The sequence below is a fragment of the Micromys minutus genome, assembly GCF_963924665.1.
Source record: "Micromys minutus genome assembly, chromosome: X".
Taxonomy (NCBI): Eukaryota; Metazoa; Chordata; class Mammalia; order Rodentia; family Muridae; genus Micromys; species Micromys minutus.
The window spans coordinates 14,603,082-14,629,623 of NC_137970.1; the positions used below are offsets into that span (position 1 = coordinate 14,603,082).

The 26,542-nt window shown below is 46.5% G+C and overlaps 3 protein-coding genes across 11 annotated transcripts in view; all 3 read right to left on the reverse strand.

Moving 5' to 3' along the window:
- Positions 1–66: 66 nt before the first annotated feature.
- On the reverse strand, positions 67–9,255 carry SLC35A2 (solute carrier family 35 member A2; the record flags this gene model as incomplete). 5 transcript variants are annotated; one of them, XM_080909625.1, is made up of 5 exons in its annotated part: positions 9,146–9,255; positions 7,664–7,846; positions 4,290–4,441; positions 1,610–1,753; positions 67–274 (listed from the first exon to the last, which is right to left on the reverse strand). In XM_080909625.1, the coding sequence occupies exons 1-5, from the start codon at positions 9,234–9,236 to the stop codon at positions 164–166; spliced, it is 681 nt and encodes a 226-aa protein (XP_080765751.1). In that variant the 5' UTR covers positions 9,237–9,255. The 5 variants fall into 5 exon arrangements, 4 of the variants coding, with proteins under 4 accessions (XP_080765751.1, XP_080765749.1, XP_080765748.1 ...); XM_080909623.1 differs by having other exon boundaries at positions 108–274; positions 1,610–2,343; positions 7,703–7,846; XM_080909622.1 differs by having other exon boundaries at positions 108–274; positions 1,610–2,343.
- Positions 9,256–11,123: 1,868 nt separating this feature from the next.
- On the reverse strand, positions 11,124–15,269 carry PIM2 (Pim-2 proto-oncogene, serine/threonine kinase; the record flags this gene model as incomplete). The annotated part of the gene is made up of 6 exons (XM_080909752.1): positions 15,120–15,269; positions 14,883–14,992; positions 14,014–14,064; positions 12,108–12,480; positions 11,389–11,565; positions 11,124–11,287 (listed from the first exon to the last, which is right to left on the reverse strand). The coding sequence occupies exons 1-6, from the start codon at positions 15,178–15,180 to the stop codon at positions 11,124–11,126; spliced, it is 936 nt and encodes a 311-aa protein (XP_080765878.1). The 5' UTR covers positions 15,181–15,269.
- A 3,371-nt stretch (positions 15,270–18,640) lies between these two features.
- Positions 18,641–26,542, reverse strand: part of OTUD5 (OTU deubiquitinase 5) — a 32,852-nt gene continuing 24,950 nt past the window's right edge. For 3 of the 5 annotated variants that reach the window (XM_080910983.1, XM_080910982.1, XM_080910980.1), the window contains 7 exons: positions 26,289–26,353; positions 26,045–26,201; positions 25,798–25,946; positions 21,699–21,902; positions 20,146–20,347; positions 19,947–20,060; positions 18,641–19,671 (listed from right to left, as the gene is read on the reverse strand). In XM_080910983.1, coding sequence (XP_080767109.1) covers positions 19,547–19,671; positions 19,947–20,060; positions 20,146–20,347; positions 21,699–21,902; positions 25,798–25,946; positions 26,045–26,201; positions 26,289–26,353 — 1,016 coding nt within the window. In that variant the 3' untranslated portion in view covers positions 18,641–19,546. The remainder of the gene's footprint in view (positions 19,672–19,946; positions 20,061–20,145; positions 20,348–21,698; positions 21,903–25,797; positions 25,947–26,044; positions 26,202–26,288; positions 26,354–26,542) is intronic. The other 2 variants (XM_080910984.1, XM_080910981.1) reach the window with 1 other exon arrangement.

Below are 26,542 nucleotides of genomic sequence, written 5' to 3' on the forward strand. Positions count from 1 at the left end.
TCACAAGGTGCAAAACACATTTTATTTGCAGAAACTCACCTAAGAAATACTGTAAAGATAGCAGGAGTTGAGATGGGCCCATTAACAGAGGTTAGTCATGTCAGCCCTATGTGGGGCAGGGTTGGTGGGGACAGGGAGTTCCCATGTCTACCTCACCCTACCCCTAATACTGATAAGAGTTTAGTCCCAGCTGGGCCAGGGCAAGAAGGGAGAACGAAGGCAGGCCAGCGTCTTCAGTTCCAGCAGCTACGACCCCTTCACCTTGGTGAGCAACCTGTGGTGAAAATGGGAAGGAAAGAGAAACACAGAAAGCTGGGGTGGGCTGGTGGGTGGGTTTTCCGAGCAAGCGAGGGTGGCTGGTAGTAAGCTAGTAATCCTGGAGTTAGTAATGGTGCTTGTGTGGAAAAAGCAGGCCCCTGGGTCAGAAAGCTACACGTGGACTAAATAAATACATCGTCTTTATTTGGCATTGGGTATCCTGACATTTGTTCATTACAGTTCCTTAAAAAACAAACCAAAAAAAAATCAGAGCAAATTAATCAAAAATAAAGATCCAATGGCCCTATTTACATATAGCAAAGACAGCCCAGGCACCTTCCATGCGTGCACTTATGCGTGCGTGCACACATCCACACACATCCACACGCGCGCGCGCACACACACACACACACACACACACATCTGGGATACAGTTAAGGGGTTAATAAGCTTTGGGAAGTGCAGGGGTGCAGGTTCCATGTTTCATCAATTCTGACAGCCACCATGAAATACGGGTGTTTTAAACGGCCAATGGAGCTGCAAGAGCAGGACTGGCAGCTTTATTTTTCCTCTTTGGACGTTTCTGAAGATAATCCTCCACCTCTGTCTCTTCAATTACATGAGATTCAGCCACTTCAAGGACCGCCCCTCCCCGTTTTCCAAACACTCTGGATCATTGATCTGATTATATCACGAATCCCCAAACTATTGGTAAGCCAATGGCACTGATGGCACCCTCCCCAAGATGAGCTGATATGAAATCTCAGCTTGTGCCTCTCTCCTCATTCTGGGCACTTACAACAGGCTGATTGATCTTCAAGGGTCTCTGTACCAGAGAAACTGCCCCAAAGCCACATCAGAGACCAAGCTGTTGTCATGATCCAGGGTGATGGTGCAGGAGAGAAGGCCTCATACAATAGGAAATGGAACCCCACGAGCAGTCAATTAGTCGTTACTGAAGAGCTGCAGGGCTTTTGTCCAGTCAGCAGGATGGCTGGGATGAACTGCCCCAGGCGTGTGAGACAGGACATCTCCAGCAGAGGGTCGTGGGGGAGAGGCCTGGAATTGCAGTACCCCAACCCTGTTCCCAAAGAGGTTAGCCCGAGGCAGAGGAAGCAGCTCTAAAAAGCTCCTTCAGGAGAGGGGAATCCATCTATCAGAAAGCGTTCACGTGACATTCAGCCCTAGTTCCATATCCCTCTAGAAGTATGGGAGAAAAAAAAAACCTCCAACCCCCACAAGAGTCAGGCCCTGGCAACAACTTTGGACCTGCAGAAGCCCAATCCCCTCAACCCCAACCCCCTGCCCTGTTTCCCCAACCACCACCAGCTCTCACTTCACCAGCACTGACTTTGGCAGAAAGGGCTCCGTGATGAGGTCTCCTCGAGAAGACAGCTGGGGCGGTGGTGGCTGCCCAGGAGGCTGCTGGTGAATGCAGGGCCCGGAGGCAGAGGCAGAGGCAGAGGCAATGGCTTTGACTGCACCTCGGGGAAGGCTGTAGAGGTAGACGGCACCAATGACGAGCCCAGCGCCCAGGGCAAATAATGGGTCCAGGTGGAAGCCAAAGAGGCGGATGGAGGCAACAGTGGACAGCACAATGGACAGGGAGGTGGCAAAGCCCTTGAGGATGTTGTCAGCATACTTGACAACAACAGCCACCAGGAGCCCACCAAAGGCTTGGTTTAGTACTACACCCCAGACAGCAGGTGTGTACCCAAAGAAGAAGCCTTGACTGGCCACGGCAGTGCCCTCAGCCCACCAGAGCCCCACCAGGCCCAGCGCCGTGCCAAAGAGGCCGAGCTGTAGGTTACGCAGCCACACAGAACCTGAGCTGCCTTTGAGGATCTTCTCAAAGTAGACACCAGCGAAGCCTGAGGAGAGACAGGAGGCCACAACAGCTGCTAAGCCCGCCCCCGGGTTCTGATCCAGTGGCCGTGGGCCACTGCCACCAGCTTGCTGTGCCTGGACAATGGCGACACCGGTGAAGAGCAGTAGCAGGGAGGCCCACTGCAGGCGTGAGAGGCTTCGATTCAACATGAGCACAGAGAACAGTGCTGTAGTCAGGATCTTCAGCTGATACGTCACCTGCAAGTCACATGTGGAAGGCACTGAGGGCCGGTCCCAACTCCTAGAGAGTGCAAGGGGTTTGGGACAGCACCCACTGTGGGCCTCTGGGAACAATGAAAAGGATAAGGTGGGGCACATGAAAATAAAACAAACTAGCCACTGACCACTGAGTAACCTGTGGCTAACTAGTTCCTAAAGACCCTTCCACGTGACTAAGGGATGTAGCTCAATTGCTGAAGAGCTCACAGCATGCACAGACTGCTGGATTCCATTTCCAGCACCATGTAACCCAGGCATAGTGGCATCCACATGTAATCCCAGGAGGATCAGAAATTCAAAGTCATCCTTGGTTATATGGAGTCTGGGCTAGAAATCATGCCAAAAAAGAACTACTCAGGTTGTACAAAAAGGTAGCAGTGCCAAGAAGTGCCAAGCCACAGCCAAATCTATGACCCAATCCCTTTTTCCTAGCCGTGATAAGGACAAATCACTTATCCCTCCTGAGACCTGGCATCATCTCTGCAAAATAAGGCTGGTGTATATAAAACACCTCCAAGTAGGCAACGACTAAATATAAAGCTTTGTATCATACAAATGACTCAACCATAACAAAGCCAGAACATATTCACAGGTTACTATGTATGTACCCAGCATGCATCTGGGCACTGTATCAGAATTTTTACATTTAACCTTCACAGCTACCACGGAACTGGACACCATTGTAATCTGCAATTCACAGATGAGAAAGCTAGGGATGGTGGCACATGACAGAAATCACAGCACTTAGGAGTTGAACTATAAGTTCAAGGCCAGATTGACCCACATAGCAAGAGCCTGTCTCAAAAAACAAACAAATAAAAGCTGAAGATATAGCTTAGCAGGCACCAAGTGCCTAGCACCTCATAAACAAGGCACAGGGCCACACTTGAACCCCGAAACTTAAGTGGTCGAGGCAGAGGACCACAGATGAACTCATCATCTGTTACACAACAAGTTCAGGGCCAGCCTGGGTTACATGAGACCTTGTCTCAAAGAAAACAAAATGAAATAAAACAAGAAGAGAAGCAAATAAAGACACAGAAAGGTAAGTGCCTGACCCCAATCTCACACAGCCGCCTGAAAGCTGTAACACGGGGATTTGAACCTGGGCAAGCTTGTTGCCCAGAGGCATTTATTTGTTTGCTTGCTTGTTTGTTTTTTTAAGACAGGGTTTCTATGTGTAGCCTTGGGTGTCCTGGAACTCTGTAGACCAGAGGCTGACCCCAAACTCACAGAGATCTGCTAACCTCTGCCTCCCCAGAGTGCTAGGACTAAAGTCGCAGACCACCATGCCTGGCTTAGAATCTAGACTCTTTAATCATCCTTGTATGATTACAAAACTATCCACAAATGCCTCAGACTTATCAATAAGCATTCAAGGACTCTTTCCAGGTATTTATTTCTTTGAGATATATATGTTTAAATACATACATAATGCATATGCCACCCCGCTCAGTGTATTGGTGCTCTGCTAACATGTATGTCTGTGCATCATATGTATGCCTAAGTGCCTTTAGAGGGAGAAATCCTCTGAAAATGGAGCTATGGTTGGTTGTAAGCTGCCATGTGGGTGATGGGAATCAAACCCGGTTCCTGTAGAAGAACAGCCAGTATTCTTAACTGCTGAACCGCAAGAAATAGTTTCTTTATGTAGTCCAATCTATCCTTGAACCATAAGTCCTTCTGCTTCAGCCTCCTGGGTACTGGATTTGCAGGTATATGCCAACATGTCCGGCCCCAGGTATAATCTCAGCTATCAAAGCATCTCTCTTTTCAGTTTCGACATATAAACAAACCAAATTTAAGGGAGTTTCAAGACTATTCTGAAAGTGACATAGCACCTGTTCTTTGCAGGCTGCTTCCCTCCTTCCATCTATAGCCCCCCTCTCCTAGATCCCCAGGGCTATGCCTGGCTGGAGGCTCACCTGGAAAGTGGCAGCTGGCAGGTTGGTGATGGCGACATACTGGAGGTTATTCTGCAGGGTATAGATGAGAGAGGGGACGGCGAGCTTGAGTGTGTCCACATATTGCACCAGGACGGCCTCATGGAGGAAGAGAACCAGGTGCTTCACATTACCTGGGTGGGAGGACGCTCTGCTGAAGCTTGGAACCAGGCATGGCTCCTCTGTCCATTGCCCAGTCTCAACCTCCACCACCACTGCACTATCTAAGCTCCCCTCCTCTGCCTGCTAGCTTCCAAGCAGTGTCTCCTACAGTGTAACAAAGCCAAAGCTTTCTGAGCTGCCCGGCATGGTGATGCAAGCCTTTTATTCCATCACTCGGGAGGCAGAGGCAGGTGAATCTTCACTAGTTTGAGGCCAGCCTACTTTACATATCGAATTCTAGGATAGCCAACACTACAGAGTAAGACCTTGTCTTTTTTAAAAAAAAAAAAAAAACCTTTTTGATACTCAATGGCTACAAAAAGGAATGGGGATATAGTTCGGTCTGTTTGTGGTGGTACATAGGGCCTGACACACCACTGAGACACACATCCAATATAAGTCTTTTAGACATCCCTAGGCCTTAATGGTCCATTGCCCACTCAGACTTCTTTTTCTCAGTCCTAGACACATTAAGAAGCTGCCCCAGGGCTGGAGAGGTGGCTCAGTAGTTAAGAGCTCTGACTGCTCTTCCAGAGGTCCTGAGTTCAAATCCCAGCAACCACATGGTGGCTCATAACCATCTGCAATGAGATCCGATGTCCTCTTCTGGTGTGTCTGAAGACAGCAGCAGAGTACTCATATACATAAAATAAATTAATTAGAAAATTAAAAAAGAAGCTGCCCCTGCCTTATGGATGAATGATGTCTTTCTTCTCAAGAGGGTCTCTCTGTGGAGCCTGGGCTGGTTCACATGGAAGACAGTGGCTGATGTTGGATGTCTTTGCTATCACTCTTTACCTTAAGGTTTATTTTAATGCAAATGAGTGTTTGTGCATGTATGTATACATGTGTGCATGCATAACTGTGTATCACATGTGTGCATTGCCCTAAGAGGCTGGAAGAGGATTCAGGTTCCCTGGAACTGGGGCTACAAATGTGTGCCACCATGTGGTTGCCGGAAATAGACTGAAACTTATGGAAGAGCAGCCAATGCTTTTAACAGTTGAACCATCTCTCAAGCCCTACCTTATTTTATTTTTTAGTTATTTTTTAAAAAAAATATGTGCACATATGTGTCTAAATACATGTGTGAGCAGTGTCTATGTAGGCCAGATGCACTGGATCCCCTGGAACTGGAATTATAGAAGGTTGTGAGTGAGCCTCATGATATAGGTACTAGGAATTCAGTCTCTGGAAGAGCAGACTGCATTTTTACCTACTGATCCACCTCCACCTTTCTTTTCTTCTCTTTCCTCCCACTCCCTCTTTGAGACAGGTTTCTCTGAAGGTAGCACTGACTGTCCTAGAACTAGCTCTGTACTCTACCTGCCTCTGCTTCCCAAGTGCTAGGGTCAAAGGGATGAGCCATCACAGTCTGGCTCCACCTTTTGTTTGCAACAGGGCTGTATATTTCTGCTAGACTGGCTGGTTAGTGAGCCCACGGGATTGCCTGTCCCCAGTCACCTGCCTGCCCACCGTTTCCCTGTCCCTGAACTGATTAGATACATGCCCCCAAGCCTGGTTCTGATGGGGGGTTCTGGGCTTAAAACCATATCTTCACTCATGTACAGCAAGCATTTTACCTATGAAGCCATCTTCCCAGCCACTACTGGTGTGTATGTGTGTGTGTGCGCTCGCAAGACAGGATTGAACCTACAGCCCTGAACAACTTAGAGAAGTACTCTATAGTCCAGCTACATTTCCAGTACTTTCTTTGTGTTGTGTGTGATGCATGTGTGTGGATATGGGCGTGTACATTCCATGGTGCAAGTGTGGAAGTCAAAGGACAACTAAGAGGCTGAAATAATTTCTCTCCTTCTATCACGCACTCTGACAGATAGGGCTCACATTCTCAGGTTGGCATGGCAAGAGCTTTTATCTGCTGAACTATCTTGCCCATCCTATGTTTTCTTTTGAGACTGGGTCTTACAAAGCTGACCAGTCTAGTGTTGAACTTATGATCTTCTTGCCTCAGCTTCTCAGGGAGCCAGGATTATAGGCCTGCGGGTCTGGCTTTCCTTTTTTGTCCTTTGGTGGTTTGGGGAATTTTTATTTGTTTGTTTTATTTTGAGCCAGGGTCTTGCTTTAGCCCAGGAAGCCTTGGAACCTATGACGGATCCTTCTGCCTCTTATGTGCTGGAATTACAGGTCTGAACCACTACATCCAGTTTTATTGTTTATTTTTCCATGTATGATTCTTATTATACTTGCCTTTTTTTTTTGAGATAGAATTCCAGATAGTTCAGGCTGTCCCTGATCTTACTTTGCAGCCAACGATGACCTTGAACTTCTGATTCCTCTGCCTCAGCTTATAGGCATTTATCACAACTGGTTTATGTGGAGGTGGATATCAAAGCCAGAGTTTTATATACACTAGGCAAGCACTCTGTCATGAAGCTACACCCCAACTCTAGGCATTATTCTTTCCTTTACTTATTGCTTACTTTTTCTTGTTTTGAAATGGAGCATTAGAATGTTACTCAAGATAACCTTGAATTCATAGAACTGACTGATCCTCTGCATAAGCATGTTGAACAGTCAAACTTACAAGTACATGCCATAGCCAGGTGGGGGTGTGCACATCTTTGATCCCAATACTTGGGAGGCAGAGGTAGGCAGATCCTTATGAGTTCAAGACCAACCTGCTCTGCAGGGTGAATTCCAGGAAAACCAGGGCTACACAGAAAAACCCTGCCTTGAAAAACAAACATAGAAGGTACGTGACAATACACCCAGCTGGTACTATAAAGATGCAGCTATGGAAAAATATATAGATTAGCAGTGAGCAGCTAGCCACTGACATGGTTTTATGACCAAGAGTTGATAAATGTGAACCTGGGTAATGTATAGAAGCACATTTTTACTATTTTATTATTCTTTCTGAGTGTTGTATGTGTGTGTGTGTGTGTGTATATGAGAGAGACAGACAGACAGACAGACAGACAGAGAGGGGGGATTATTAAATCTGTTGCTTTGTGGGCAGACTATCTCACTACTGTAGTTTTTTGGGTATAAAGAATATACAAGTGGAGATGAAACCTCACACAGCTACAGTGGCCAGAAAGCTTAGATGTTCTCTCATGCTCCCCAAGCCTTTTCAGACACACCAGCCTATTCCCCCAGCAAACATTCCAGGGGTGCTTACACCCTTAACTTAGGGAGCCCCACCAAACAACCCCGTTCGTGACTCATACCCCTCTTTTGTGCGAAGAGCAGCAAGAGACAGGTGAGACCTTTGAGCACTTCAGCCATGACCACAGCAGTGGTGGCAAAGAAGCGGTCCCCGGGCAGTGTGCGAGCGTAGCGGATACTGAGGATGAGGGAGGCATTCTGGACCACCAGCACAGCTAAGGATATATACTTGAGGCGCCGGTGAGCTGCAGGGAGAAGGAACATAGAAGGATGCAGTCAGAGGTTGCTGGGGTATATGGCCACCCACCTCATTCTTTTCTCAATCAAAAAACCTTCTGGCCCTTGGGACTTCCTCTGCCTGCCCATCCTGACTCTATGAGAGTCTGATCTGTACCTGTCTCCACACCGTGAGCTACTGGCAAAGAAAGGGGCAAGATGGAAAGGTGGGCCCCAGTATGGCTAGCTCTTAATCTGAAATCCTTAGTGTGAGGAAATAACCAGGGCAGGCTCTGGACACATATCTTTGCTTCTCCCTCCCCAGGGGAAGCTACTTTCTCAGACAGCACTCCCAATACTTATTGAATACTTACAGCATGCCTAGCACTGTACTAACAGATTTACATGGCTTCCCATCACTTGATCTCTGAAGGTACTAGGAAAAAGTCCGTTTTGTGGATGATCAAATTGAGGATTTCTATGAAGCGATGCTTCTACTTGCAGGACTGTCCCATAAGTGAAATAATGTTACAACAGAATGAATGGGATAATTGTTCAAGATGTTCACCTCCAGAGGTTTGTTCTATTTCCCATCGCATATAATTACCCCAATGGTCTGATTAATTAGGTATGCAAATACTCCCCTACTGCATATGGTCTGTCCTCCCTCTGCTTTATGCCCTACTCCCAGCCAATGAATTATTCTTTGTTCTATCCACATTGACAATGAGCTCTCTCTGTCATATAGAAGCACTTGGCTCCTTCAGAATGTTCTGACCTACAAGGAAGGAACCCTCCCACTTCAACACAAATAGAACTATCTCCATTTGGAAGAAACATCCCCAGAACATTCTCTCCATGTAATGAAGGACAGCTTCGTGCTCAAAATGGATCCACTAGTCATACAAGGATGTGCCCCACCCTGACAATTTATAAGGTCCCTTTATAAAAAGCCACCACCCTAAGAATCGTATCTCCCTTCTATAAGGAAAAACTCCAGCCTCAAACTATTTTTTTCCTTTTACAATTATGGATTACCACCCCACTCCGAACATTCTCAAGTGTTCTTACCCTCCTCAAAATGAAATACCCCACACATTCACAATTGTCTTTATTTGCAAATCCAGGGACACACTCACCCAGAGAACAACCAATTTCCACTTGCAACATACAATGGTCCATTCTCTCCTTCCTTTTTCCCACCACGCAAGTACACACTAACACGTAGGTCCATTCACACGAGATGAGCTGTCACTTCAGTCTAGGTTCATCCCACCGTCACGGATCCCGACCTCCGCCCAGCCAACTCCTGTTTCAGGCCACCTCACCCGCTGTAGCGGATCCAGGTTCCAGTGCGCCTGCGGACACGGCCCCTGCCCCGGCCGCAGCGGCAGATCCGCCAACCCCAACCGCTGCCATGTTGGCATCTGCCCGTCCCGTCCCCTCGGCAACAGCAGGCTACTTCCGTATCCATCACGTCCGTTTCCGGACCTCCGGTGTGAGGGGCGGGGCGTTAGGCGGGAAGGCGGTGCTTAGTCGGCTCCCAGCCTGATTCTAAAATGGTGGTTTAGGGTTCCCAGATTCCATCAAAAGCGGAGACCCAAAGCGACAGTCACCTACATTTTTTTTTTTTGCATGCTCGTGACTCTAGCTAGATCCAGCCCCCATCTCTGGTCCGCCCGCCTCACTGACCCTGACCATAACCACCTGTCCAAACCATCTTAGATTTCATTGGTTCCCTTGCTCCGCAATCTCGGCTTCTTATTGGAAACCCCAGATAGCACCCTTCTCGCGTCAGAACCAGTTTTATTCCCTTCCCAGCCTGGTCCCGCCCTCTAAGGGCAAGAGGCCAACTGTGAGGAACGTGACTTTCGAGAAGGAGGGACTAATGAACCAGAGCAGACAGAGATTGTGATCATAATATAAGAGAATGAAGGGCAGACTTCAGGACAATTGTCAGGACTAGAGAAATTAAGGAGGTGAGATGAGGAAGATGCAAAGGAGAACCGTGAAAGGCAGAGACAAAATTAAATGGCCAAAAGCTAAACAGAAAGTCCTAATAAGATTCTACTTGGAGAAAAACCTTTTCTCTGCTCTGGCCTCCTGCATCCCTTGGACGGGTATCTTTTAAAAATATATTATATTTGTTTCAAAAAAAAATTCTACTTGGAGCCTGAGATTTAGCTCGGAATTTCTGTGGAAGCAAATCCCAGTACTTCAAGCTTGGGGTTAGCATGGGCCTCAAAAGACCCTACCTAAAAATGAAGACAGTAAGACAGGAACCCTCTGTGCACCCCCCAAGAGTTTTTTTTTTTTTTCTCCAGCTACATCCTAAACTCATCCAGTCCATGCTTCACTAATGTCTACCTCTATAAATGTCCATCCACTCATGACTTCATTATTTATTAAATAGGTTTCCACACATGGCTTTTTAAATAATCCAGGCAGAGGGAGAAGGGACAGGAGGGCACACTCGTCGTTCTCCACCTCCAGTGTACAACTATTTACATTTCAACCACTGGATGATCCTGGTCAGGAGGAGGCAGCAAAAGTTGGAGAGGGGGGACCCCAGGAGAACAGTAAGACTTATTTCCTCCATCTCATCCCCCCAAAAACCATCCATCCCATCCTAGTCTCTGGTGGTGTCCGGTGATGTCCATCTCCCATTCCTTCCCAAATTATGGAAGCAAGGTTCTTCTCACCAGAATAAGAGCACTTGGGATAACAGTAGGGTCCCCTCACCAAACAAAGGAAGAAAAAAAAAAAGAAAAATAAAGCACTGGGATACTAATTAATTAATGGGGCATTACCTCCCCAGAATAATCACTTCTGGGCTAAGGCAGGCAAGCAGCAACTGAATGAGATCCCAGGGGAAGGCCCTTTTGCTAAAGAGCTGCTGGGGGTGGGGAGTAATTTTAAGGAAAGCACCCTTGCCCAAGTGAGAGCATTTGAACTAAGTGTCTAAGTTTGTGGTAGTAGTATAGGAGGTGCCAGTGTAGGGACTACAATGTGAGTGTAAGAATCTTAGGGCCCAGAAGGGAAGGAATCCAACCAAATAAACATCCTTAACAGAACAAGAAACAAGTAACTCCCCCTCCCAAATTAGGGACCACAGGTTCTGGGAGGAGAGCTCCTTCCCAGGACTGGGATAGGAACTGGGCAGACTTGGCTATCTTCTAACCCCTGATCCCTATTCCCTGACCTTAGTAATACTGGATTTTTAACAACCTGTATAACCAGGTCAACAGATGTCCATCTATCCCTGTATCATGACCATGGGATTCCAACCAGAGAGCCTGGCTGGGTCTAGGGAAGCAGGGACCAGGGCAAGGGGGTAGGGCTTCCTTTGGAGGGGTTGATAGGTTTTTCTTCAGCTGGTGTTTGCATCCAGGGGTCCAGTAGAATCTCCTCCAGTGAGGGTCGGGAGCAGGGTTTAGGGGCCAGGCACCGGCGGATTAGGGCACAGCAATCTGTGGGGTCAAGAAGCACAGGGGAAATTAGAAGTCAGCAAGGGGTACCCAGAACCAGGAAAAATGAAACCAGTTGGACTGGGGTGGGTGACAGGCCTCACCTGGGGAGACATGAGCAGGGAAGTGGAGCTCAGCCTCCAGAATCTCCTGGTCTCTCTCAAAAGGAATGTCCCCACAGACCATGTCATAGAGTAGGACACCTAGTGACCAGACGGTAGCTGGAAGGGCATGGTACTGGTGTCGAGAGATCCACTCTGGAGGGCTGTACACTCTTGTCCCTGCACACAAGCCAAGAATTAGATCCTCATCTGGTGATACCCTTCCTCAACCCCTGTGTCCCTAGAAGCATGAACTGTAAATTAAAGAGGAGGGTATCCACTGGCTAGAGCATTAGCACTTCAAGTTTAACAGCTGGAGAGATGGCTCAGTGGTTAAGAGCACTGACTGCCCTTCCAGAGGTCCTGAGTTCAAATCCTAGCAACCACGTGGTGGCTCACAACCATCTGTAATGAGATCTGATGCCCTCTTATGGTGTGTCTGAAGATAGCTACAGTGTACATATAATTAAAAAAATCTTAAAAGAAAAAAACAAAAAAACACAATCCCACCCCCACACTAAGCCCAGAAGGTTAAGAAACTCTTATAAGGCAACTTTATTGGGGTTCTGGGCTTGGGAATGTAGTGTTAGAATTCAAGAACCTTAATGTGTATGGCATGGGTCAAATGTTACAAGGATAACCCAATTCTAAAGCTCAAAAGCCAGAAGAATTAATGATTAAAAACATCACTCCCACCATAAACTATAGGGAAGAAGTCTTACCATCAAAGTCCGTGTATGGTTCATCATGAAGCAGGGCACCAGAACCAAAATCAATGAGTTTAATAGAACCCCGGCACAGGTCTATCAGAATGTTCTCATCCTTGATATCACGATGGACAACTCCGCGGGCGTGGCAGTGCTGGACAGCCGCCACTACTTGGGTAAAGAAGCTGCGGCTACAGCTATCACCCAGGGGACCCTTCTCTGTGATGTAGTCGAAGAGGTCCTGGGCAGGCATAGGCCGCTCCAGGACCAACATGAAGCCTTCTGGTGTCTCAAACCAGTCAAGCAGGCGTATCACACCCGGATGGCCGTTACCTTCACCCACCTTCCACAGCAGTGCCACCTCCAGTGGGCAGGTGACTGAATCTGACTGCGGGGTAGGAAGTAAAAAGAAAGAAGGAGGAGGCAAGTGTTAGGTCTGTAGCCCTGTTGCAACATAGCAAAGTTTATTTTCAAAGCACTGATTTTAGTTGGGCTCCCCTCCCTCCACCCTAGTATCCTCTTAAAAGGCTCAAGTCCACCAGAGAGTGAAATCAAGAGACCACACACATCTGGTTTGTTTAGTAGGTCAGTAAATATTTGGATAAAATAAAGTGTTCTCATCTGTTTTGATGGGGGAGGGAGTCTGAGACCAGATCTCTACATAGACCAGGCTGGACTGGGACTCAAGAGATCCATCTGCCTCTACTCCCAGGAGTAAAGTGTGCCCCACCATGCCTGACCTTCAAAGCATTTTCTAACGTAAGTCCCTCTTCATAACTAACTATCTTGCTCATCAAGACCAGGACAGTTTTTATGCACACTAGATACTCAATAAATGTTTGTAAATGGAAGTACTTTACAGGAAAAAAAAGGTCTAGCAAGAACTAAATACTATTAAATTAATACTATTAATAGATTAAATACTATTATTGCATACGTTTGTCAGTCTTTTCACTAGCACATCTCAAGGATCAATAGTCCTCGGAAACAGCAGAACTCAGGATGTTAGGACAGAGCAGTTAGTAGAAGGGGTCTAGCATATAATTAATTTTAAGAAATTATGTTGTATTTTGCAAAGTGCCTATTAAATCACTGCAGAGGTATCCTCTGGCTTTTAAATTTTTGTCATGATTGAGACAGAACCTTGACACGTAGCCCAAGCTGGCTGGCTTCAAAGTCACTGAAATCCTAGTGACCCAGCCTCTTGAATGTTGGGATTACAGATGTGCACCACCAATTCTGACTTTCATTTGTCCAAAACAGTTTACACTGAATAATTGCAAAGGTCCTGGCACAGAGTAAACATTTAACGAATGCTAATCTTGTCAGTCTCACTAGTCAACCAGCACAAGTCCATAAGAGCCCCTGCCCCAGACCGGAACAGGCAGGGACTGCCATGAGTCTTGTTGCCTCAGGTGGGGTCCTTTACAGGCCCACTAACTTGCACAGCCGCAGACAGGTTTTCTCACGGAGACGCAAGATTGGCTACTGCGCAGGCTCACCCTCCCTCTCAGTCCACCGGCCGGCACAGACTACCTGAAGGGTCCGCCAGGGGGAGCTCTCTTACCTACAATTTGCCCAGACCCGCCCTGATGTCCGTTAGCGTTCTCGGGGAGGCAGGAGAGAAGCAGCCAGCATCACCATGACAACCAATGACCTAGGCCCCTCCTTCCCCACCAGCATGTCCTGTGAACAGCCCCAAAAAGCAGTGCTTGAAAGGATAAGAAAGGAGTTTGGGAGGAGAACCCAGGGCTCTGGGGGAATTGCGGGGAAATCAGAACTATTACACGAAGGCAAGAATCACAGGCTGGTGGGGTTCTCATGGTTTTAGGGCCCAGGTTTTCTATGTCCCCTAGAAAAAAGCAGCGGGTGCATTCGGTGATGGAGTCTATGGGTCGTGACGTACACCAAAGACACTCACCACGGTGGACCAGCCTAGCACACGGTTCCGGGAGATTACTTTGATGGCCACCTAGAAAAAAGGCTGAGATAAGGGGGCAGCAGGTAATCCCAGACTCTTCCCAATCTAGACCCTCTTCCCAAACCAGTCTCTTTCCACTCGGGTATTCCTAGTTCCCATACATCTCACACACATTGGAGCTCGGATGCCCACCCTGCACTTAAGTCCCCCAAAGCAAGTTTACCTAACATCTTTACGCCTGGGCTCTTGTTAGGGAAGTGTCAAGACCCCCTGAAATCCAGAGTTGTACATTTTTCCCTTTTTGCTTTTATTGTCTCCCTACATGCCCCTCCTTGATGATGTTGGTTCTTGAACTCGGTACTTGTGAATGGTGGACAAATAATCTTCCATTGACCCACATCCCCAGATTCGAATTCGAAGTTGGTTTTTTTTTTTTTTTTTGACGTCGCAAGCCCTCCTCCATCATCTTACCCATCTCCAGGGCACAACAACTCTGTATCTGGATTGTTCTCACGACTCCACACTTAACACCTACTTTTAAAACATCCCCACCTTCTCAGACACACACGCACACGTACACCAAGTCCATGGATCTTGGAGGGGGCAGTCCTAAAGATCTGCCCCCCCTCCCTAGTAGAAACCACCAGTCTTCTAGAATTCTTGCCCTGAATCCTGCCCACCCCCATACACACCTGGACTGCAGACAAACGCGCAAACTCACACTCATAGCAACCCTGTTCCTTATGATTCTACTACACATTTGCAAGCGCAGACTCCCCACTGGAGCAACTGGCATCCCAGTCCCTGAAACCCCACCACCACCCTTCGCCAAAACACCTGACCCTCCCAGAACCCCTTGTAGGGGATACCTGACGTCTATCCGTGACGCGGTGTCCCGCGAAGACGGTGCCAAAGCCTCCCTTACCCAGGAGGGGGCCAAGTCGGTATTCGGCCTCGAAAGCTGCCCGATCCTTGCCTCCTACGCAAGCGGAGGCAAGGAAGTCAGGATGGCGGTGTACTCTGATCCCAGCCGTGACTCGCCCCCACACCAGCACCCATCATTCCAATCCACCCAACCTGCTTGTGACACAGGAGGCTGTGCTCACCTGGAGGATGCGTGGGGGTCACAGGGGGCGAAGGAAGCCCCTGCAGAGGTTTGGTCAACATGGAGGAGGTGCTGCGTAGATTGAGCCCGCTGAATCCGCTGAGCCCGCAGGGCGTGGATGCCCGGGGCAGAGCGGCCGGAGAGCCAGGGCTGGGGGGCGCCAGGGTGGAAGGCAGGGAATCTGGTGGCCCGGAAGCGCCTGCAGACGGCGCAGCGTTAAGATTCGTCGCGCGCGCCAGCCCCAACGCTACTGAGCCGGGGCACGCGCCTCCCGGGAGAGTCGCCCTGCGCGACAGACCCGCCCACCTGGCTTTGATCAATCCGGACGCGGCACCTGCTGTACCCTAGCCAATCCGAGCCAGTCCTTATTTGCATGCCACCCTCAACGTTTCAAGTGCCCCTTATGCAAAATACATGCCAGGCTCTTCCACGGAGGCAGGGCCTGTATGCAAATGTAAGAGGGTGCGCGCGCGTGCGCGTACACACAGACAGACAGACAGACACACACATACACGCGCACGCGTACACACACAGACACGCACGCTCGAACAGGTTCTGGGAATCCCTTTGCAACAACTGCGTTTGTTTTGGTTGTTGGTGTGGTGGGGTGTGTGTACACACTTGGAAAAAAAAAAAGCCGCAGCCTCCTTTCCTAGGATGCAGGTTTGCTGCCGCCATCGCTTTTGCTGCTTTGGGATGAGTAAGGAGGCAACCACAGCCACCTTCTTAATTTAAAAAAAAAAAAAAAAAAAAGTCTGGAACTAGACAGGTTCCTGTCATGGGTGTTTCTCGCCCAAGATCAGGTAGCCTTTGCTTCAAAACTATCTTAGGAAGAGCTGCTCCACTCTTCAGAGAATGGTATCGTTCTTTACCACCATCATCAAAAAGAAATGCAGGAGACAATGGCAGCTTGGCACTTGTAGGGTGCTTTTTTGCTGCCATTATCCCACACAAACCTGGCTAGACTTAGCCCTATTACCTAGTCTGGGTCTAGAATCCATAATGGCAGGATTTGGTTCTTGTGGGAACTACAACTTCCTTGTAAAAGAGCTGGGAACTGAAAGGCTGAAGAAATGGAACAACTACCCCAGCCACATCTGGGTAAGTGGCCAGTGGGCCTCCGAGTCTAGGATGACAGCCACACAACTCCAAAGACACACAGAAAGTTAGGTATTGTAGAGTGCATGTAAAATCCAAGTACTTATATGCTGGGTCAGGACCATCAAGAATCTGAGGTCAGACTGGTCAACATAGTGAGAGTATGTCTTAAAAGCAAAAGGTCTTTAGGTTAATCTGCTGACTTCAGGACCCACATAGTGAAAGGGGAGAAACGACTTCTGTAAGTTGTTTTCTGACCTCCAACCATGTGTGGAACTCACATACCCACAAATACACAGAGAGGGGGAAATTTCCATTAAAGATATAGTCAGATGCATTCAAGTAGGCTTGTCCTAACATAGGTGTACACGAAGATATGCTCAGAAAATAATATCCAGAAACATTCAGTAATATGACTTTACTTGAACTGTCCTATGAGGCCACTTAACACCATGATATGTCCCCATCTGAAACTGAAAAATTTGTCACAAGCATACCACCAGTACCACCAGACAGTCACAGAATATGTACATTCACAGAAATATTTGTGCTGTCCCAGAAATGAGAGAACCAGAGTGTCACAAGAATGCACAGTTGTTCCACATACATACATGCACTGCTCCAAAGCAGGCATGTAGTCATCCATGTGCTCCAAATCACCACGTAGATAAGCAAGGCAACAAAAAATAGATCTAATCACAGACACACACTATCAGACACAGAGCTTATCACTGAAAGTATCCAGACAAACTACAGATGTACTGTCACTGACGGACCCACGCAAACATGCACTTCCCTCAGATACCAGACACAAACTGTCATAGGCAAAGTCCCACACTCAGTTACCATCTGATACACCTGGAAACAAGCCTCATCAGAAACAGACACATACACACTCTACCAGAGACACTGGAGTTCAGAGAAACTGGTAGACTCAAGACTCGCTGTAGTCATAAGCACAGACAATACACACAAAGCAGAAAGGAAAGTTACATGTAATCTCCCTTATTCACCCAACATTCCTAGGTGTCTTCTTATGAGCCTGACAGGGTATAGTGGAGGGGTAGATCTCAAGACACGCACAAACAAGATAAGCATCACAGCCCCAGCCCAGAAGTTTATTTATAGTACAGTTATTGGGAATAGTTGTAGACAGAAGGGAGAGTGCGAATGGGATCACACAGGGTTTTCTCAGGTGATCCCCGTATTAAAAGACAAATAAGGATGGTAGCTGAAGATAGGTTAGGGCAAATTGCAAGTAAAAGCCAAGAGTAGCAAGAGGCAGGCTGAGGCCAAATGGTACAAACTTACAAAATACGGTAATACCCCCGCACCCTAAAGTCTGGTAATAACCCCAACATTTGTGCTCTAAGAATGTACCAGGTATTGTTCCCAGTAGTACATTATTGACCATACACATTCTCTGTCAATACAAATCAGAGAGCATGAGGTAGCAGACATTAATGACCCCTGTAGTTGCAGATGGGAAACTTTAAACTCAAAAAGAGCCCAAAGCCACACAGCTAGACAATGCAGGTAGATTTTAAAAACCCTCTTGGCATGCTCATGCTTGACCATGTATTTCAGATATCCTGTAGCTACCCACTGGGCAAGCCATACTCTCACCTGTAGGGCCACCATACACAGCCTTCCAAAAGGAACCCACTGAGGCATGGGGAAAGGGGGATAATACTGTTGTGAGAAAAGCTAAGGGCCAGCCAGTCTTTTCAACCTGGGCTTTACAAACCCTAGGAGGGATGTGAACAGAGGTGCCAACAGACCTGAGGTACAACTTCTAAAACCCAGTTGGGCAAGGGCCACCTCTGGTCACTGTCACTAAACTAGTGTAACTAATTACCGATTGTTATTTCTTCATCAGATTATCACTAGAATGGATGGGCATTAAGGTTGAGTCCTGGCCTCTGGCTCATACATAGTCCTTAATTAGCCCTAGGCTCGAAAAAGGAAATATGGGAGGTGGGAGTAGGGGCTTCAGTTTCAGCCGATTTGGTTCTGAAGTTTATGATTTTAATAAAAGTGTCTCACTCTGTAGCCCAGCTAGCCTGCAACTACACTCTATAGACAAGGCTGGCCTGAAACTCAAAAAGAACCACCTGCCTCTGCCCTCCTCAGTGCTGGGATCAAAGGTGTGACCCAGTTGGAGTTGTTGTTGCTTTTGTTCTTTTAAGAAACCCTGGTTATGTGGCTCAGGTTAGTCTCAACCCGCCTGGGCTCTACAGATTCTCTGCCACCAGTCTCAAGACTGTACCCAACAAGAAGTTAACTTAATAAACAGAAGATCAAAGATGAACCAACCCCAGCTTACAGACAGCACCTAGTGGAGAACAAGCAGACCTCAGGTCAAGCCAAATTCTGTGCTTCCCAGAGGCCCATCCACCCCTGTCCCATACAGAATAGAGTTGCTCAGGGAAACTGACATTTGGTTTTATTGTGCCAAGGACATTACAGATGGTGGATCTTGTCGACACCTGCAGTGCACGGATGCCCCATCTGCTGAGGCTGCTCCCACTCCCTAAATTAAAATCTTGGGTAGTGGCCATGATTTCTGAAGACATCCCACCTCAAGCTTCCGAACAGACTAGAGGTGGTGGAAGGCAAAGCAATGCAGCAAGGTCAGGTTCTCACTGTCCAAAGCCAGTCTGCACCTGCAACTCTTGCCACTTTCCTCTGGCTCAGGGGCCAAAAGACAGCAGAAATAATCGCTTTCCTGCCCTCTATGACGCATGGCCAGTTTGCCTAGCTCCAAAGCAGAGTTGCCATCCTCACAGGGCCAACGTTGCCATGTACATTGTTTTTTGATTTGTTGATTTTGTGAGATAAAGCACATTTTAATCAAGAAAAAATTTAACATTGAAGGCTCAGATTCTTCGGGTACTAGGAAGGAAATTTTCCCACTTCCATTTTTCCTGTCATCATTGTTGGGAAAGGGTAACAAGTTTATCTGATCTTTAAGGATGGGCGAGCAGAAGACTTCCTTTGAATGTGTCTCTTCTGGAGCTGCCTGGCTGCCAGATGGTCTGTCTCTGTGGGCCTCTTGCCTACCTTCCGCACCCTTTCCAGAGTCCCCTGTGGAATGCTGAGACGGTGCTGTGCAGGGGGCAATAGGGCACATCAGCTGGCAGAGACCAATGGTGGTGGCAGGGATAAGATGGATGGAGCGCATGGTTGGGCCAGCCAGAGGGAAATGGAAAAAAAAGAAAAAGAGGAAACAAAGGAAGGAAGCCAAGAGGGAAGAAAGCCAAATAAGTTTGGGTGGCATCAAAGGGCAGGAGTGGGGGATAGGGATGGTGTCCAGTCCCTGGGTCTCCATCAACTCTTGTCTGGGGGTGGGTCTCTGTGCACTTTGTTTTTCTTCATACTGTCTAGGTATTCCTGTTGGGACACTGCCAGCACCGATGCTAGGATCTCATCATCATCCCAATCATTCAGACCTGCTGGGCAGGAGAGAGAAGAGGACAATGATGATGGGGGGGCCTCAGGCCACTTTCCCTTATGACTGTCTGATCCCTGGCTCTGGAAAAATCCATCCAGGTCCCAATCATTCATTGATTCCCTCAACTCTGTGAAGCCCCACTAGACCCATGGTGGAGAAAACCTTTGGGGCCTGAAATTTTCCCTCATGCCTCTGACTTGGAGAGATGGCCAGGGGCTTCAAAAATCCTCTAGGCTCTCCTAACTTCCAGCTGGCCCATCCCCTAAGGAGGCTTACCAAAGGCAGAGGGGGACATCTGCTGGATGAGGGCCCGGCACTCCAGAGCAGGGTAGAGGGACACAAGAGGAGAGGTGGCCCGATCAGCCCCTGCTGAGAACTGACTGCTTGTACCTGAGGCAGATGAACAATCAGAGGTAGGGGCCCACCAAGCAGAGCCTCTTAGCCCAAGCAGGCACCCTGAAAGCAAGTCACTGACCTGGTGCACAGGGTGAAGGAGGTTTGGCAAGAGCTAACACAGTGCCTGGGGAAGGGGGCTTAATGCCTAGTTCGGCATGCAGTTCAGGGTGCTCAGGTGACGAGGCTGAACTTCGTTGCCGTGGGGACCGACTAGTCCACTCCTCCAGGCCACTGGAGGCAGCTGCTGTGGCTGAACTGCATGTGGCACTGGCTTTCCGGGGCTGCAGTAGGGAAGGAAAAAGTGATAAGGACCTACACCAGCTATGACCCTCCTGTGCCACAGTGCTTAAACCTTTCCAGAATACTGGCTACAGCACAGCTTTAATGTATCACAATGAGCTACAAGTAAAGATTCTTAGTCACTCTCATATCCTTGCAGGCATCTGACAAAGTCCTATTCTTTCAAGAGATCCTGATCTAGGACCATAGTACCATCCCGTCACTGGGACTCCCTTGGGAGTCTCCTCACTGATCTGCTTCAACCCTGCTTTCTCCCTTAGATTTGCTCTATAGTCTTAGATTTCAGTCAGGATGATTCTGTTATGTCCTAACTCAAATCCTTTTTCTGTTCACATCCCTCACATGGTTTCTGCCTCATTCAGAGCAAAAGCAAGGTCCTCTCCAGAATTCACAAGCCACTATCCAATCTAGCCTCACTACCCTGATCTCACCCACATTCTGTTCAGCTACAGACTATGCCCGGGTTATACTAACTCAGCTGCCCTCACCCCAGGCCTTGTTCTGTCTGTGTACTCAGCTAACAACCCCCCTTTCTATGAGCTCTCTGCCTCTCATCTACTGAGGACTACCCTGACAACTAATACTGTGAATTCAAACCGTCCCCACTCAGTCTCATCTATCCCTTGTATTAACTGTCCATTTTCATCCACCATACCTCCAATTAATTTATTCATTATGAGTATTTTATTTCACTTGACAAAACTGTAAGTAGACTAAGGATAGGTACTTTGGCTGCTAGGTTCACAATGTTGCCCCGCTACACTAGGAACAGGACATAGGCCTACAATAGAAATACTTGAACAGTTTATTCAGCTCTTATAACCATTTAATCATTCTAACCCCTCTGTGATTCCTCAGATGCCTGCCTCCCTGCTTCCTACCTTAAAAATACAACCAACTAGACACCCCTCCACCTTTCCTGGCCTTGCACAACCTGAGTCACAGGCCTGACCAATGCCATATCTGCCTCAACAGACAGGATCACAGAAAATAGTGAAGGAAAGGCTTTATATTCTCAGTACAGAACATAGCATGCAAAGGGATTCCAAAGAAGCTGGTCTCTTTGTAGCTATCCATTGTTCCTTTGTGCTACCAGCAGCGGTGGCTGCTATCTTCGTTTCTTAAGAGCTGCTCTCCTTCAATTCTTAAAATCAAGTGTTGAGAGTTCCAAGGTACGATGCCAAGATTAAAGATGAGATGAGTTATAGATGGAACTGGGAGCTTCCCTTTCTCCCAGATGTCAAAATTTCTTATTTTATCCCTGTTAATTAGGGCCCAAAAGATAAGAAGTAACAGGTCTTGGTCAGGCCAATGACAGAGTCCATGACCCACCTGGCTGGGTCCCCGGACCTGGCGGGCCTGTTTCTCTTGATCCCTCAGCCACTGCAGGTAAGATTCTCGAGCCACCTGCTCCTCTATGGCCTCATTTGTGGCCTCCCAGTCTGTAGCTCGTTTCTTGTCTTCCAGCATTTGCTGTTCAATCCATGACTCTTCTGATGTCTTTATGGCATTCTTCATCAGGGACTGCTCTGCAAACTGCCAAGAGGAAGAGGAACAGGGATGTGTGATGATGCTCTGAACCCGGGTAAAAGCCTGAATGGGCTCAGGAAGGCTGGACTATAGGCCTTAGCAAAGACAACACAGAAGTTATATTATTACAAAGTACTCCTTGGCAGATTGTGTACAGATTCATCCATTAACTAGAGAAAGGCTTAGATATAAGACCTGGCATTCTGAACTCCTATGATCAGAAATACTGGCCAAGACTCAAGATACCTCAAGTGAAGCATTAAGTCTGGAGATAAGAGGGGCTCTTTGGTCTAGGCCTTTATTTAAAGGAGCCTCACCTAGCAAAGATTCAATATCACTATGCTGAAGCCTTTTAATATATTCCCAGATAAAGCAAAGGGAAAAGATGAACAGAGAAGTACAGACATGGAGTGGAGGCAGGACTCAAGCGTATATGAGGCTGGGTTTGGCTATGTGAGAGAATGAAGGGTCAGTATTCGTATTATGTGGGTGCTATGACACTGTATAAGAGACTTTCATATCAATGTAAGACAATACTACAGCACTGTTTGTTTTTGGAGAGAAGGTCATGGCCTGGTCTGATCTTGAACTCACTATGAAGGTCAAGCTGACCTGGAATTCATGGCAACCTTCCTGCTTCAGCCTCCCAAGTACTGAGATTACAGGCAAGAGCTACTACCTACCACATTCAGAGAAATGGGAGAATATCAAAGTATATTTGAAGGATTAAGTGCAAATACTGCTTCATAAAGTTTTGGTTAATGTTTTGTTTTCCAAAAGCAATGGCTTGGTATGCAGCCCAAGTTAGGTTTGGACACACAATTCTTTTCCTCTGCCTCAAGAATACTACAACTACAGGCATGTCCCTAGCAATAGCATTTCACATACACATATATAACATACATAAATGCATGTATGATTAAACAACACAATTTTCTATCATGGAGCATACCAGGGGAAATATATGTAAGAAAAGGTTAGATCAAGTCAATTTAAAAATAGGGCCAGCTCAGTGATAATGAGTACATAAAAAACAAACAAACAAACAAAACCCATGGGCTCAATTCCTAGCACTACAAAATGATAAAAATGAAAAGTAGGCAAGCAATCTAAGTGCACAAGTAACCATACAGAGATGGCAAATGGACACACGTGAGAGATACTCAGGATGGGGACAAGTCTCAGTGGTACAGAATTAAAACAGTGTTCAACATATTTAACAATCAAGTAAACTTATAAAAAAAAACAGAGATTGGCTAAAATTCAAAAAAGTAGAAAGATGAACTGCTGGGAAAGAAGCAGAATGGAGCCCGCATTCGTTGTGATGGGGACTGAGACAAATCAGGCCACTTCATACAATAGTCTAGCAGTTGCTTACAAATCACAGCATAGTTTTATAATTCTACAATCTTGCTTCCAGATATTAATACAATTAATCATAAATTTTAAGTTCCTACAAAAATCTGAACACAGCAGTTTACAGAAGGTTTGTTCATAATCAAAACCTGGAAGCAACCAAGCATATCTGTCAAATAGGTGAATGATTAAACCAACAGTGTGCCTCCACAAATGGAACAGTGATAAGAGAATAGCTAACAAGCCATGAAAAACCATGGAAGAACTTAATGCATATTGCTACCTGAAAGTAGCATTTTAAAAAGCTTATATACTCATGATTGCAATTACATGTGACTTTCTGAAATAGGCAAAACCCAGTCAATAAAGATCAGTGGTTGCAGGAGAAAGAGTGGGGAACCTTCAGGGGCTGAAACTAGCAGAATGAATAGGTGCCTAAGATAGATGCAAGTTATTGTCATTCGTCTGTCAAAACCCAAGGAACTTTACAAAACAAAGACTAATCCTTAATGTATGCTAATCGCTTTTTAAAGATTAGTTAAGAAGGCTCCCAAGGACAAACCACCTAAATGAATTAAAATGTATGCAAAGACTAGCAGGTGGTGGCCTCCGGCACTTAGAAAATGAATAGAATCGGTAACACTAAACAGAAAAAAACTGTGGCTATCCCCAGACTCCAGGGGGTCCAGTTAATGAGTCCGCCCCAGCTTAGACATGTATATGTAAATAGCAGTCATGTAAATGACTGCTGTGTACTGGGGGAAAATTTCTAAACTTTAAAGTGATAATTTACTCAGGAAAAGGGAAATTTACTCAAGAAAAAGGCTAGAATGGAGCAAATGGCCAAGGAATTTTAACTAGAGACATCAGCAATAACCCTAAATTACATTAACATAAATTTAGAGAGACAGACAGAATTCCCATTCCTTCTTCCTAACACTACAGCAATCAAAAGGTGAGAAAATTCATAGGCCTTCTGCCAGATGAACAACATCAACAGTCATGATCATATTCCTAATACATACTCAAATTTCTGTGTTCTTCTACCCAAACCCAAAATCCAGGTTAAAATCATGAGAACAATGCTCATAAAAAGAATTTCCTTGCAATATTTTTGAACCATTCTCCTTAAAATTTTTAAGGCCATCAAAACAAGAGAAGAAATGAGGCAGTAACTAACTTCGGGTTAATAGGGATGTATTAATACTAGTTCACACATGGTAACAAATGTAACCAGAGTCTGTGCCTTGGAAAGAGACTAGATGGAAACTGTGTACTGAAGGTTGGCAAGACAGCTCAGGGAATAAGGGTGTTTGTGGCAAGCCTGATGAACAGAGAACTGAGTTTATAGACCTCCATACACGCCTCTTCAAAATAAATGTGAAATAACTTTGAACAAGTAAGTCTATTAATCAGAGAAACTTTTAAACATTCAGATATTTAAAGAAAAAAAAAGTCAAGCCAGTAAAAGTTACAGATAAATCTTAAATGATACTAAGTAGAAAAAAATCACTATGGAATAGCCACATACATGCATTGTAATTCCCATTATATGATATTCTAGAAAGACAAAACTGTGGAGTGGGTCACCAGATCAAAACAAAAAATTCTTGAGAATTCCTTTAAAAAGAAGTCAAAGGGTACACTGAAATGTGAGACAGAATCCCGGCAGAGAAAAGGTTCACCAATAAGAAACTGTGGAAATGTATTCTTAATGGATCCATACTGATTTGCTCATGACAACAAATGTACTATGTTCAGGCTAATCATAGCGGGGCATATGGAAATGATAATATTTTCACAATCATTCTGCAAATCTAAAACTTTTCTAAAAATTAAGTTTAAAAAAAGGAGCGCCCCCCAAGGTTGGAAGGTATGTTGATGTTGTTTCTTAAAAGGAGGCAGGACCACCTTCTGTTTGTAGGAAGTGAAACCTGAATAGAAGACTTCAAAACCCCCAGGAGGGGGTAAAGGGAAGACAGAGAATAGGAAGGAGAGGGGGTAGGGGAGGAGAGGAAGTGAGGTGAGGAGTAGGGGAAAGAGCCTAGGAGGAAGGGGGGGGGGAATCAGAGGACATGATGAAAGGTGGGAGGATGGAGCAAGGAAGAGAGGAGACTGAGAGACTATGAGAATGAATGATTATCTGCCAGTGGATGCTGGACAAATGAACTGCAATCTTCTGACACCTATCAGGCCTTTGTCCTGTGGGAAGTTCAGAGTTAAGCCCAACCTATACAATCTGCCCATAGGGTCCATTCCTGAAAGCTGCTCTGAAGTTGGAGAAGATCTGTGTGAAAGCTTGGATAGCCAGTTCAAGCTGGCTTACTGTTTCAAATCAAACTCTATATTGTACTAAAAGGCCACTCTCAACAGGCATAACACACGAGTGAGCCAGCTCATGGACAGGTAAATCAAAACCCACAGAATGAGTTCTGATCAACTGTAACTCAGTAATTTTATATACAGGTAAAACTTGGGGGGAGACATTTTATGGGCTAAGGGCAGAGCCAATGATCCATATCTAGGGGCACAGGGACCCACTTACCCCTGGTTTAAATGATGGTAGGCCCAGCCCCACACCAATAGTGGCCTTGTTAGGATTCACCACTGAATTATAGTGGATATTCCGGTGGTAGCTGACACGGATAGGTTCATCTTCATTTTGATGGATCCCATGGAATGTGTTGATAGGTTCTGCAGAGAAAGAGAAGGAGGGAGCATCCACAAGGGGCCCGGTATGGTTGGCTCTGATTAGGGACCATTAATCCCTCACCTACCCACTACAGAAGTACCTGTGCTATATTGATACACCTCCACAGGACGGTTGTACATCTCTGCCATAGCCTGCATCTCAATGTGGTTGCCATGGCAGTTGTTTTTCCGCTTCCGATTGATATAGGTGGTGAAGTCTTCTGTGACATAGTTGGAGAAGTAATCAGCATTCTTCATCTGTGGAGTAGATTGGAAAATTAAGGTTTGTATGCAATGGGGATCCCCCTACCCTCCTGCTGCCCCAAGGCCTCCCCAGGATCTCACCAGATAGTCCATGCAATGCTTTCGCACAACCTCATGCATGTCCTGGTCTCCATACACCTGGTCAGCTGGGGGTGTGGGGACAAAACAAAGGAGAGGATGGGGTCAGACCTGTCACCACCAGAGCTCTGAGTCACAGAGTCACTGAACATCATTATGGAGAAGATGGGCTGAAGGACTATGGAAACTCCCTTTTCTACACCAAGGCCCAGAGATTTTCTTTGTGTTGTAATGGAGTGGTGGTAAATAACAAGCAA